General features: G+C 43.4%; 1 protein-coding gene across 1 annotated transcript in view; it reads right to left on the minus strand.

The window, feature by feature from the left end:
• Positions 1-15,074, minus strand: part of msh3 (mutS homolog 3 (E. coli)) — a 74,672-nt gene that overhangs the window by 4,089 nt on the left and 55,509 nt on the right. Inside the window, exons 22-23 of the mRNA XM_070546173.1 lie at positions 9,993-10,179; positions 52-184 (exon numbers count right to left, since the gene is read on the minus strand). Of these exons, the coding sequence (XP_070402274.1) occupies positions 52-184; positions 9,993-10,179 (320 nt within the window). The remainder of the gene's footprint in view (positions 1-51; positions 185-9,992; positions 10,180-15,074) is intronic.

Genomic DNA, 15,074 nt, shown 5'->3' on the forward strand with positions numbered 1-15,074 from the left:
AAGATCACCGTAATGCATTTTTGGAGCGATGGCAGATGCTATAAAACATACCGCCGGTGTCGCTTGAGACGTCGGGCTCGTTAAGCAAGAAAGCCATGTGGTAGTTGGTCACGTGTTCAGGATGCAGCTGCTCCAGCTCACAGAGAGGAGGATAGTGGGTCACAAACAAGGTGAGAGACTTCACCTGCGAAGGAGAACCAGAAGTGTTAACATCTGGGGAGGGGAGGGGGGTCTTTCTATATGTTTAAAAAAAGCTGAAGAACAGGTGGATGAATCTGCGTCGTTCATGTGTAAATTATCTTAGGTGTGTTCTCGCTGTGTCGTGGTTCTAATTCCATGCTTTCGTTCTTTTTAAACAGAAACAGTTTTGTTTACCTGTTTTGTAGCTACAGTTTCGCCATTGTGAATTCAATGCCGTTCGGCGAGTCTCAAATAAAAATTTGGGCATCTTACTGTAAAAAAATATACCATTAATGTAAAAAAGAAACTCTAAATAAACTATGATCACATCCAGAATCAAACCCAGGTCTTCTGCATGAGAGTCAGACATCTTACTAGGTGAGCTACACTCTAGTAACATTCACAGTATCTGTAACATTTATATCCTTGATGACAGCTGAAACAACGTCAAACCAAAGAACGGTTCGGAGTGAAAATGTCTATTTTGTTGCTAATTAGCAGGAAATATCTAGAAGAAAGTTCTACAGAAAGTAGCTAAGGGTCCTCAGAAATGTAGCTAGCTTTGTCACTAGGCGTTAGGAACAGCGACAAAGTGGCACTGCCTCTCTCTCTGCTGCTAAAGCTACGGATAGCAAATGCTACGGGCGATGCCTGAGCGTGAACGCACATGAAGCAGCCTGCTCGACCCGAGCATCTCTCTTTTTCTGTGATTTTACAGAAAAACAGGCAATCACAGTAAAAATGCCAGGGCTCATTCTACAGGACCAGGGCATTGCAGGAGAATGTATGAAGAAGACATTTATTATTTCTATTCATGTTTTGGCTGTCACACTTCCATAATGCACCTTTAATGTTATCCTTTTTGAGAGTTTTTTTTTTTGCTTTGCATTATCTTAATAATGCTCTCCATCTGTTTGCACTTGTTTTTAGAACCTTTCATTACAATTAAACCCATTTTAACTCCACTGTCGCATTTCTTATGTTGCCCCCTTCTTCACATTTTAACACCTCCTGTCGGGGACGTAACGGATAGGTTTGTGTAAAATAAAAGAATTGAGATTATATCTGTCCTAATGTGCATGAACTCGTTAGAAAAGTGTGATTTTTATGTTTGTCCTCAGTAGGGCTGCACGATATTAGGAAAAACCTGCGATATTCGATAACAGTGATTAATATTGCGATGACGATATTACTTGCGATAAATAAAAACGTAACTCCGGAACAAAAATAATCGAAATCAAACAAATAAAAAAGCATAAAAATGAGAAATGCAAAAGATGTGAGGAAAGGGGAAAAGAAAATGATCGAGAAAAGGCGGCCAGTGATCCCGGGAAAAGCAGAATCAGCAGAACAAAGCTAACTCAGGTGTTTGCTAACCATTAAAATTAAGTGCCGTCCACCTCGGGGGCGGGAATCTAACCGACGAGAACCCACCCGATTGGCCAAATGGGTGAAGAGCTCTATTTGATTAGTTCAACATCAAGCTTCTGTTTGATTGACAGAACGCACTATGTGGAGCAAACATATGAGCTGACCATTCATTGCGATATTTTTGTTCTTTGCGATATGCATATTGCTCATGCTGATATCGCGATAACGATATATTTACGATATATTGTGCAGCCCTAGTCCTCAGCTATAAGGTGCATTAAACAGGAACAAGAACAACATCACGTCTGTTGCTGCTCTGTAATATTATCTAGAACCTTTCACAGAACAAAATCAAAACTATGATTTCAGGAAGTCAGACAGCACGTAGGGACAAAAAACAAACGAATGTTGCACTTTTTCCAGCCAACATTGGTATAGCTGAAACAGTTAAAGGATGAGTGAGCAGGGTTTCCCCCAGGCTGTGCTTGGCCGCCCGCCAGGCTAAGCGTCATGTCCCGCCCCCCTCCCCGACCCTACCGTGTCCGACGACACGAACGGTGCAACGAAACTAGAGCCCTCCATCAGCTGATACTGGCGAGAAGCCGCAGCGGATCATGGGCGACCCCCCACTGTCTGATGGCCGAATCCGCCAGGCTTAACTCGTTTTCTGGGGGAAACCCTACAGTGTGTAGCCGCCGCGTTTATGTCTCATCAGAAATAATTATTTCTGTTATTTATAAACTTTTCAACATTAATTCGTCCGTTTTCACCCACTTATCCGAGTCCGAGATGCAAGGGTAGCAGTCCTAGCGGTGAGGTCCAAACCGCTCTTTCCCCTACTATCTCCAACAGCTCTACCTCCAGGATCCCAAGGCATTCCCTGGACAATGTGGAGAAATAATCCCTTCCCAGTGGCCCAGTGGTAGAGTGTCCGCTCTGGGACTGGGAGATCGGGGTTCAAATCCCAGTCATACCAAACACCCAATGCCTCCCTGCTTGACACTCAGCTTTAAGGGTTGGACTGAGGGGTTAAACCACCAAATAGTTCCCGAGCACAGCCACAGCTGCAGCTCACCACTCCCCACGAGGATGGGTCGAATGTGGAGATGAATCTCACCAGTGTGTGATGACTAACCCCCAAATTCCACTACCTCCGCTCCGCTCCGGTCCGCCCCCGCCTTCCACAGCCGCTCGCTTCCGAACTCAATTTTTCTTGGTACCCGCTCTACAACGGCTCCGCTCCGGTGCGGAGACCTGAGGGGGGCAAACAAGCATGCGCGGGATTTTCGAGATCTTGCGATACAGTCCGAGCAATAAACGCGGAAGTTAGATCCAAACACCCGTTGTGTGGGAGAAGCATCGGCATGAACTGTTTAATCTGCCCATCATTTGTGTTTGAGAGATCAGCAGTGTTTGGATCAACAAAGTGTGACTACTTTGATAGTAGAAACTGTATTTATGGCTTACTTTTGTGCATTTAAACTTCAGCCGCCATTGATAGTTGTTAAAAGTTGTTAAACCTGTGCATATGAAACAAAAAACGCCTTTTGTTTAGCGATTTATTGTGAAAAACGGAAGTTGTGCTTGCTCCTTTTCCTGTTGGGCGTTGGTGATTTCTGTCCATTTACTGCGGAGGTGCTCCGGCGTCCGGCGAAAATAGGATCGATTCTATTTTTGCCGGACGCCGGAACAGAGGCCGTCGCACGGCGCCGCACTGCCGGAGCACGGCCGCAGTAGTGGAATAGCTCTGATTGACCACAACGGGACCGATTTTGCTCCGGCGTTCGTGTCGGAGTGGAGCGGAGGTAGTGGAATTTGGGGGTAATGGGACTTTAGCTTAAACTCTAACATGTCCTGGGTCGACCCAGGGGCCTCCTTCTGGCAGGACAAGTCTGAAACACGTCAAACCACATGCAGGAGTGGGAGTTTTACTCTTCAGAATTCCCGGTCTCGTCATCCTATCCCGAAGGCTGAGCCAGGCCACCCGAGTGTGTAAGCGCATTTCTGACACTTGTATTTCCAATCTTGTTCTTTTGGTCACTTTGGTCATCACCCCACAGCTCATGAGGCGATGGCGGGGATGATGATGATTGCCCGGTAAATTCAGAGCTTTTTTTATACCTCATTCAAATAAAAAGCTTGAATCGATTTGTGAAAAGTCACAGCGCTGGTGATGAGGCCCATTATAATTTATACCTGAAACGAGCTGAACACATTCCCTTCTTCCTGATCCAGGTGGAAAACATAAATCCAGATTTTAAACTAAACGAAAGTTCACAATGTTGACTCGCACTTCTAATATTCACCTTCAGATCCATTTCTGGGGACTTAAACATGCCGAGCAACTCCGAGCGAACCCATCAGCTCCACAGCAAAGCTCTTTCTGAGAAGATTACAATCATCAGATGCAATCACAAGGAACCAGAAGAAAAACACCAGGACTGAGTCCACGTGTGCGAGAACAATGCAGGCACAGAGAGCCAAGCAGAGCATGTGGTTGGAGTTTTGTGCACCAGCATGAGTCCATCAGACCAGTTGCTCCCACAAGGATGGATATAGTGAGCACAATATTCATATATTAGTGTCCTGCAGGTTGCACGTTTTAAAGCTGGGCATGATTTTCTTCTTCACCGAGTTAGTGCTGAAACATGCAAGTCGGAGTCACGTTCAGGGGCGGATTTAGGACTGAAGAAGATCCGGGGCTTAACACATGCGCGCACGCGCGCACACACGTGACACGCACTAGTCAACATCATATAGGTCTTGTACCACATAATTTTTAATCTGAAGCTACATATTAAGCATATTCAGGGCAGAGTATTGCTCCTGTTAGTGTTTAGTGTGAGATGATAGTAAATATTCCCGTTCTTTCTCCAACAACTTTACCTGATAGTAAGCTAACTTTAGGCAAACCAGCAGCACAACAAATATTTTCAAATAAGACTCACAAACCTGAGTCAACACCAGTCTCATCAAAGCTGGGGTTCTGTCGCCGTACTTTTGGTCTAAAAAAACGTCCTTATGTCCATCTCCACTCATGCATTTCAGGCAGAGACTGCAGAAGAAGCCGGCTGCTGAAGGGCTTCTTCTTCAGTGGTGGAGGCTCAGGCAGGCTGTATACAAACTACTGCCAGCTGCGCCCTCTCTGTTGGACTTTGGTACTGCATGTTACTTCCACGATTTAGATCCGGGGCTTATCATGAAAGATCCGGGGCTTCAGCCCAGGTAGCCGGACCTAACGCCGCCCCTGGTCACGTTGCAAATTAAACGGGAATAAGTAAAAGTCCGAGAAGGTCTGAAAGTCACGGCTGGAATGTGGGATGTTTCAAACTTGCTGTTCCGAATGCACGTTTAAAAAGCCGTGGAGAAAGGGCTTTCTCTGTCTGTGCACCGAAGCTGTGGAACGCATTACCACTGCTAGTGAGGCTAGCACCAACAGCTAGCATTTTTAAATCACGCCTAAAAACTCACTACTTCAACCTAGCTTATACAACATAATTATGACCATCACTGACATCTGCACTGCTTAAAAATAGACACCACAATTATCGACTTCCGTACTATTGAGGTTCTTTTTTAAAATGTTTTTTCTAATTTTTTATTCTCCCTGTGTCTTATTGATTTTTAGCTGTTATTTTTGGGAATTTTGTTGTATTTCCTTATTATCTTTTATCTGCGTTCGACATGTTTGTATAACGCCGGTTTAATTAACTAACATTTTTAGTGTACAGCGCCTTGTTTGGTTGTAATGCCTTGTGAGTGCGCTTTATAAATAAAATTGGATTGGAAACTTGTAAAATGACAAATCCACCAGAAAACACGTCTGGTTTAAGGGAACTTCTCTCGTCGGTGTTGTGGCTATTACTGAGTAACGTTACAAAGCCCATCTATACTCTTTACTCCTCACATAAGTGTCTCGGACGGAGAAACGTTTGTTTCCATAACAACCGAGATCAAGGAGGAGTAGTTGAACTTTTGACATGAACAGAGTCTGAGAAGGAGGAGGAGGAGGAGGAAATGGTGTAGGAGAAGGACCAAAAACCATCAAGGAGGCTTCTTCCTGCGAAGCACCACTTCTTTCTGCACTCTTTTGCTTTGTCTTCCTTTAATAGCAAGTCTTCTCTGACAAATCGATGCCGTTACACAAGGATGAGATCTCCCTCCTCCTGCCAGCAGCCTTCTGCTGCATAAACTGCTACCAACACATTTTCAGTCTCTGTTTTCCAACAAACTTGCTTAACCTCAAGATTCTGTCCAGAGACTAATGCGGAACTGGCAGGAGGTGAAAACTGGAACGAGGTTTTCAAGATAAATGTTTTGTTTATCTAAATTTGAATATGGTTAACTGGAATGAAGTAAAACAAGTTGGACTAAAATCAAAGGAAGGAAATATTAGTGGATAGCAGCACTCATAGATTACAGAAAAGGCAGAACTGGAGTCGGTTTGGGACTCGTTTCAGTGCACATGTGTCAGGGACTTGCATAAACCAGCCAGGAGAGCACGGATGATTTTCTTGACGTCTTAATTTATTACTTTCTTTTCTTTTCTCCAAAGAGGGTTCAAACCAGCACTTGACATTAGAAGACAATGGACGTAGTAACAAAGTAACCCAAACTCAGGGCCTGACTACAGACATGCACAAAAAATAACCTCCTACAGACACAACAGGATCAACTTAAATAGTGGCTGATCAGACCACTGCCAGCACACTAGGGTGGGGAGACATCAGTAAACAAAGAACATAAATAAACTACCCCTAACAGATTCATACTAATCAGTCCATTCTGTTTGAGTTACTTCAAATGAGAACATATTACCATCAAAACCCGACTACTATTTACAAAAGAGAATAACTAAATACACAAACACAGGAATCTTCTCCCTTGAGAGTTGGTATGACACAATGGTGCTGATTAGGCCAAGTGATCCGCTACAGCTGCTCCAACTCCAAGGCCACTGGCAACTCAAAGAAATTCCCATCTGTACCGGGTCGGCCCGGGCTGGGTAGCGTAGGTTGTTTACATATCTGGGTGGCCTGGTATTTTTCCGGGCCAACCAAGGCTCATTCTCAGCCCTCTTCTTGAGGGGGTCTGCTTCAGGCCGACCAGGGCCAACACACCCACTGCTGACAGCAAATCCACACCTTCCATTAGAGCAAGCCTCTGATTGGAGGGTAGAATCAGCCCACATGGGTTTAAGGCCAGGATGTGTGGAATCAACCGGGCCCGGGCCGACCCGGTACAGATGGGAATGGCCCAATAGAAACCCCTACAGACTAAAACTGATGAGTAACTGAATGTGTGCACTTCATACAGTCACCCAAACAGTCAGTCCATGGAAACAAACACCTTTGTTCAAAATAAAGCATCAACAGTCATTTACTTGAAGTGTGACAGCAGGGCAGACACGTAAAAATGCCAAGTTCGAACCACCGGCAGAAACGGCTAAAAGAGAGAAACCGCTAACGCAACAAACGCTCCAATGTTCTGATAGAAATCTGAAAACCAGAAGGCTGCGGTTGGTTTGGAAATACCAACAGTAAAACGTGTTCTCACAAACAACCAAGCCGTTCTGCACTGATAGAAAAAACGAGACCCTGATTCAGATCCTTCAGATTGTCTAGTCCCTTCATGGCCACCAGCTAAACAGATGTTGGTGTGCTTTATCGCAATCACAGGCAGAACAACATGCTTGGATCGCAGGATTAAAGATGTCCTGCCTGAGGTCAATGCAGACCGTCTCGTTGGACAAATCCGCTCTCTCCAGAAAAGCTGCAGCATGGAGGAAACACACCACACATGCACACGTGTGTCTTGCTATACTTGGGAGGACCATTCATCGACTTCCACTCGTTTTAGTGACTGCGTTATGTCTAACCCTAACCTCAAGTAAAACTGAATCCACATTAGAGGTCGACCAGTAAATGTTTTACTATTGCCAAAACCAATGCCGATTTTCACGGGCCAACATCCATGGCCAATATCGAGACATTTTCCACCTTCTTTTCATGCTAAAATGTCATTAATAACTTCAGTTGATGCACAAAATTTCTGAAACTAAATCAGTTTTTGAACTCTGAATTCAACTAAAGGTTAAACCTTAACTTTGTGCACTGTTCAGTGTTAAAGACGCCTAAATAAAGTGAATTCATAGTATTGTTTACGCAGATGTTACTAGTGAACCTAAAAATACATTAAAATAAATTATGCTGCAGCACCAAGCTGCCCGATAACGTGCCAGACTTTAAATCGGCTTTACTAAGTACAAATATCGGCCGATGTCGATGCGTGGAAAACGGTAAATTTTGGCCTGATACATCAGTGGCTGATATATCGGTCTACCCCAATCCACACCGTACTTCTAAAAGAAATGAGTAGAAAGTTTAACCATATGAGGACAAGATAAATATCCTCAAATGGTCAAAATGTACTCACTTTATAGGCGAACAATAAATATTGTTCCTTACAAGTACGTATTCAAGTTCAACCATACATCATCTCATTAAAAATTAAAAGAGTCCTGTGAAATTTCAGAGAGCTGAAAATTAATGTTGGACGACGGTGATGTGTGGACCTGCAGGCGGAGACGGAACTAGAATCCGACAGTTCTGTGGTGGAAATCTGTGCATAGGCTGAAATTAGAGGGTTGCCGTCACACGATGTTACAAGAACAAGCAAAAGCCTCACGTCTCTGAAGTTAAGCTGTGCAGAGTAAACACCGGGGGAAATGAGCAGCCGTATGTCGTGATTGGAGCCACAACCTGAAGCACATGTCAAACAGCAGTAATGAGTTTCCGCCGCTTAGGGTATCGATCCATTTGTTCAACACTAAGCAGATAAATGCAAATAGTTTAAGTTGTCCACAAGCTGGTGATGATCAACTCGCTAGTGTAGGGGTGGGCAATATAAACGATATAAGGTAGAAACGATATAAAATTGGGTAATGATAGTTTTTGGCTATATCGCAATAGCACACGACTTCACTAAAGGTGCTTTTATAGGACACACCATGCCGGCATAATATTACCGCGATGGTATGTCTATAGACGCGCCATGCCGGCATGGCGTTGCGCGAATATTGCGGCATTCGTTCCGCCTCGCTTGGTAGTAATATATCCGCATCAGCCCCTCACCTCTGACAGCTAAACGCGTGTCAGCCCCGCTAATCCCTTTGGAGCGACTGTGGGAGGCCCCCCCCCCCACCACCGCAAAAGAGGGTGGTCGCATTAGTGACGTGTACTGCACGCCGAGTGCCGGCCGGAAGGAAAGCCGGTGTCGGTACAAGATCTGCTCGGGTGCAAGATCGGCTCGGGGTCCATCGAATGCCGATGACCCTTACGGAATTACGTAATCATGTACGTTATTATCACGTTACGTTATTATCACGTTACGTTGGTCCAGGCAAATCTTTCTGTTGGAAAGATGGACAACTTTTACAAAGAAATCCATCATTACCTCTTTGAAAATACACTTTTAGCATAGAGCTGCCTGTATATTAGGGCTGAACGATTAACTGCGACCTCCCTATATCTTGTCTTGTTGGAGAGGTGTCTGATGGCAGTTGATTCTAGCTTCAGCTTTGCTACTATAAATGCCAAAACCCTCCCCAGGGTGCCGCGGCAAATCCCGTTTTAAAAACGCTCTAGTCCTGTAAAAACAGCTTAAGATGTGCACCCTGCTGACATTGGGGCAACAGAATGGCAGTGACTGCAAGCATGGAGTGGGTGGAGGAGGCCTATATGCCTCAAGTGGCATATATTTGCCACATGAGGATATTTAAAAGCATGCCATTTTGACATATATAAACAGAGGAAAAAATATATCGCAACATATATTGTTACCGCACATGCTTCAGATTATATTGCAATATAGATTTGAGGCCATAGCGCCCAGCCCTAATTGATACCTCAAGCTCCCTCTTCGTTCTCATCCTTGGAGGAGTTGCTATCGTAATGCCAAAATGGAGATCACACAACTATGTGCGACACCCCTGAATCCCATCTGAATACAAACACACACACACACACACACACACACACACACACGTGTGTGCTTGCATAACTCAAAGGGACATTACAAACACATGAACTTTCTGCAGACATTAAAATAAGAGGTTGAATCTTTTTTCTCCTTTAAGGCAAAGCTGTGTGGTGAGCAAATGAAATGTTGAGTAGTCTGTCATCAGCCTTGTTTGTGTCTAAAACCAGGTCTGCTGCAGGGATTTGTTCCTTTATTAGTTCGGGATCCTTGGGTCACCCAACTTCCTTATTTCTTTGATTACTTCTTGTTCTCATGCTGAACACAGATCCTGCTTCTCTGTATTTTTGCTTATTCAGCTGTTGTGTTTCTGAAGCACTTTAATTAGCTTTTCTTACTGAACAATCACCTCTACACAAACTAAAGGTGTTCTACATTCAGAAACGCATAAAGCACAAGCCTACGTCTCTGATGAAGTACTCCAGGGTGGCATAGGCGATGGCGATCCCGTCATGAGTGCTCGTTCCTCGTCCCAGCTCATCGAGGATGACCAGCGAGCGCTCGGTGGCTTGACGAATGATTTCCGAGGCCTCTTTCAGCTCCTCCATAAACGTGCTGCGCCCTTTGTAGATGTTATCTGAAGCTCCCATTCTGATAATCAACCAGAAGGAAACAAAGACATGTTTTAGCACAAGTCAATCTCAGATTTGGGGATTTTGAGTCACTCCCATGAGAAAAACAAGTGTGGGTGATCTGAACACTTTAATGACCCTGATTCAGTGATGTCACAAATTCTAAATTGAAAACGTTTGTCTCCGCTTAGTCACAGAACTCATGGTAAAAGCTGCCAAACTTGGTCCAAAAAGAACCTGTCACGCATCTCTGTCATAATTGTGAGGGATCCCGGATTCTTTGAATGATGCCATCCACCATGACTGTGACACACTAAGCAGGGGAAAACAATTCATTTGCACCCACTGCTCCTTTACATTCCTGACAACTGGCATCTGTTATATTGGACTTACCAACTGGGTTACTTATGTGCCATCAGCAGTGGTGGACCCTACACACTAGGGATGTAAGAAAATATCGATATGGCAATATATCGTGATCGTGATATTTTTTTCTGTGATTATTACATCGATATTCAAAAACCGTGTATCGGAAATATCAATATGGCAATATATCGTGATTTTTTCCTGCGATTATTACATCAATATTCAAAACCTGTGTATCGGAAATATCGATATGGCAATATATCGTGATTTTTTCCTGCGATATTACATCGATATTCAAAACCCGTGTATCGGAAATATCGATATGGCAATATATCGTGATTTTTTTTCCTGCAATTATTACATCAATATTCAAAAGCCGTGTATCGGAAATATCGATATGGCAATATATCGTGATATTTTCCTGCGATTATTACATCGATATTCAAAAGCTGTGTATCGGAAATATCGATATGGCAATATATCGTGATATTTTTTCCTGCGATTATTACATTGATATTCAAAAGCCGTGTATCTAATTCTTGAAAGAATTTACTTGCAAACATTTATGTATTTTCTTTTCGTTTTGTGCAATTCAATCGCCACCCGCTAGTTGGCAGCAGTGTGCGACGGGTTTTGTTTCCACCATTGAAATGTAAATCCCTCCATCACGGTTCAGATACCTCATGTTAAACATGTTACGTATCAGTTTGGACTGTTTATTGAACATTCTTACAATAAATTCAGTAAAAAAATTGCTTGTAACGTCTGACTGAATGCATCGCAATATATCGTGATATATCGTATCGTCTCCCCTGTATCGTGATATGTATCGTATCGCCAGAATTTCAAGAATACACACCCCTGCTACACACCTATAAGCTACTACCCAAACCACAACTGTAACAAAAATGGAGAGAAAAGAACCCTGAATCTAATAATAACCCCAAGAAGCAAACGAAAAATGTTAATAGTGTTATAATCATTAAGCCTCAGGTCTGGTCATCTTCTCGGCATCATTCAGGGATTAACAGAATTTACGAATCTGAAGCCAGAAACATGCCGGTGTTCAGACTAGATTGCAAAATAAAAAGGAGAAATGTTAGATACATTTTACAAAATACAAACATCTGGAATCAAGGTTCTGATGAACACACGATGTTTTTAAGGCTAGTAACAGAAAAAATAAAGACTTCTCTGATACAAAGTCATTAAATATGTCCCTGATTGTGGTTCTCACTTTAAAACCTGCCTCTTCCTAACATTATGTACCTATGAATGAACCACCAGCAGGGGTTACCATGGTTACAACTAGCACATGCCATCCAGAAGTGGAGGAGTGGCAGACGAGATGCTGTGTTTCATTCGCCAGTTTATGATGTGTGCATGTTTGCCTGGAAGTCCAGGAAAACCACGACAAATCTGCCCTGGAAGAGGTGAGGGAGGGATGAATGGACAGTACGAGACGGCTGCTGACGAGGGAAGACGCGGCGGCACTCCACCAGCCAGGTGCCCCGCTCGTCTGAACACAAACTCACTGATCCTTGAAATAGACTCCATTTGTTAACACCTCCCACTGCTTCAGAAATAACGATTAGCTGCATTTCACATAATGATCAGACACGATAAATCTGCCCTATTTAATGATGCTGTGTCTCTAAAGGGTTAAAAGAAAATGTTCCATTATCAGGGATGTCATATAAAAGATGCGTTTTTATCTCCAGGTTAACTTTTTGGTTTTTCTATTCATGAAATTATCCAAAGCTCATAAAGTATAACTCTCCTCCAATCTGTCACAGTTTTTCTGAATATTCAATTTCCAAAAGTTTATAAACTATGTTTTATTATTATTATTATTATTATTTTGCTTCTTTTGTTTAGTGTCGTTTAACTTCTAACCTTCAAAACACAAATAAAAATAAAGTCATTCAACCAGATTTGTGTGCTTTTGGACACTTTTTTTGGAAATACAATGAACAATAACTTGGACTTGGATTTAAGTCGAAGTCGAGTCATCTTTTGGATTCTGACTACTTGAGGAATGAAAACACAACAGAAGAAACATTTTAAGTTTCTGGAAATTCATTCTTATTATTATAATTAAATACAAAATTGGGAGTGGGACTCAAAATTCAAAGCTGAGGAGTTGGACTTGACTCAAGTACCAAGAGACTCAATCTTGGAGCTTGACTGCCACACATCTGGACGTCCTGTCATTCAGCCGGTGGTGCCGCTGCGGTGCGCTTTGATCAACGCACGTTCGGTTAAGAATAAAACGTTCATCCTGAAGGATTTCTTCATCGATCATGAGCTGGATATTCCTTATATTACCAAGTCGTGGACTGGGCCGGGTGAGTTGGCTCCTATTGCTGAACTGTCACCTGATGGGTGTACCTACCTGAATGTTCCCAGGCCAACGGGCCGTGGCGGGGGTTTATTGACTATTTTCAAGGCTAGTATTCCCTACCGGCCCATCTCCTATGGGGAAAATTGTGATTCATTCGAACCGTCCACCTTTGAACTTGGAGTGTCACCTCCAACTCTCTGTGTTCTGTTATATAGGCCACCTAAGGCTAATTCTTTTTTTTTATTTTTTTTTTTCAATTTTCAGACATTCTCACTGATGTTCTCCTTAAGTACGACATTTGCTTATACTCGGAGATTTTAATATTCATGTCTGCTGTCCTGAGAAGTTTCTGGTGGCTGATTTTTGTAATTTAACCGACTCTTGTGGACTGTCTCAGATGGTTAACTTCCCCACTCATGGGAGGTCTCACGTATTGGATTTAGTTTTTTCTTTTGGTGTCAATATAACTGAGGTTGGCTCAGATGTTTTTTCTGTCTGATCATGTTCATGTGTTGTTTTCGGTGGCTGTGGCCTAGCATGTCTCTCCTTGGCAGGTGGGGTTTTGCCGTGCTCGTCGCATTACCCCTTCCTCAATAGTTGAGTTTTATGTTTTAATTTCTGAATTTTGTTTTTGTTTTGTTTTCTGAAGAGGATTCTTGGGTCCCTGAGATCCTCTTATCTTTTTTTACTGCCTCGTGCACTTCTGTGCTTGATCCGACACTCCCGCTGTCGCGCTGACCCTTGGCTCAATCGTCATACCCGTGCTGCCAGGCGGGAATGTGGGAGATGTGAGCGGTGGTGGAGAAAGGTTAAATCTCCGACCTCCTTCCAGCTTCTCCAGGAATTACCAACGCGTTTATTGGAAGACCCGTTTGAATGATTTTGCTACAATTGTTACAAAATTTTCGGGTAACCAGAGAGCTCTCTACTTCACTATAAGTGCACTTTTGTCACCCAACGTTCCCCTGCTTAATTCGGAGGAAAGGTGCACCCAATTTTTAGATGTTTTTATCTCTAAAATTGCCATAATTAGGGCTCAGATTCTGCCTCCCTCTCACCCAGAAGCCCCTGTTTCTTCACCATTACACTCCTTTGAGCGTTGTTCCTCCATCTCTTCCTCCTCCCAAGAGAAGATAGTGACTGCTTTGAAGCCCACTGGCTCTCCTTCTGATTTTATGCCCCCTCGCTTTCTCAAGGAAGTCTTCCCAGTGGTTGCTCAACCGATCCTCGAGATCCTTAATGCAAGCCTCAGAACTGGGATTGTTCCCCAACAGTTTAAGCATGCGGTGGTCCAGCCTATTCTAAAAAAGCAAGGCTTGGACTCGAATGACTTGAACAATTACCGTCCTATATCTAGGCTCTCCTTCCTGTCGGAATTGTTGGAGATGGTTTTTACCCAGATTTTTGATTATCTTAAATTTAATGTTTTAGACATTTTTATGTCTGGCTATCGCCCACACCACAGTTCTGAGACTGCTCTTATTCGTGTTTTTAACGATATTTTGCTTGCCTCTGATTCTGCTTCTCATGTGTTGTTGGTACTTCTAGATTTATCGGCCGCTTTCGACACTGTCGATCACGCAATCCTACTACGGCGACTTGAGCAGTTAATTGGCATTTGAGGAACTGCTTTAGAGTGGTTCCGATCCTATTTCAATGGCAGAAGTTTTAATGTTGTCTTAGGGAGGTGCGCCTCTAGAGTGGCACCTCTTCATTGTGGGGTTCCCCAGGGGTCCATTTTAGGCCCGCTTCTTTTTAATCAATATATTTTACCTTTGGCAGCGATTTTCAGAAAATTCGGGGTGAATTATCATCTCTATGCTGACGACTGCCAGCTGTATGTGGCTCTTAAAGCGGCTGGCCCTGTGCAACCACTGACTGACTGCCTGAATGAAATGAAGTCATGGCTTTCTGCCAATTTCCTCCATCTGAACAGCTCCAAACTGGAGGCAATTTGTTTGCCCTCTGCTCCCCCTCTGCTGTGGAGCCATCTCTGCCTCATTCTTTGTCAGTTTTTCTGAAGCCGACAATAAAAAATTTGGGGGTCATACTGGACGCCAATTTTAAAATGGATACACAGATAAACCAGAGATTCGGGTCGTGTTTCTTTCATCTTCGCCGGCTGACTTAATTGAAATCGGTCCTTAACAAGAGAGATCTCCACACAGTTGTTCGTGCTTTTGTAACGTCGCGTTTGGACTATG

The sequence above is a fragment of the Nothobranchius furzeri genome, chromosome 17 (genome assembly GCF_043380555.1).
Source record: "Nothobranchius furzeri strain GRZ-AD chromosome 17, NfurGRZ-RIMD1, whole genome shotgun sequence".
Lineage (NCBI taxonomy): Eukaryota > Metazoa > Chordata > Actinopteri > Cyprinodontiformes > Nothobranchiidae > Nothobranchius > Nothobranchius furzeri.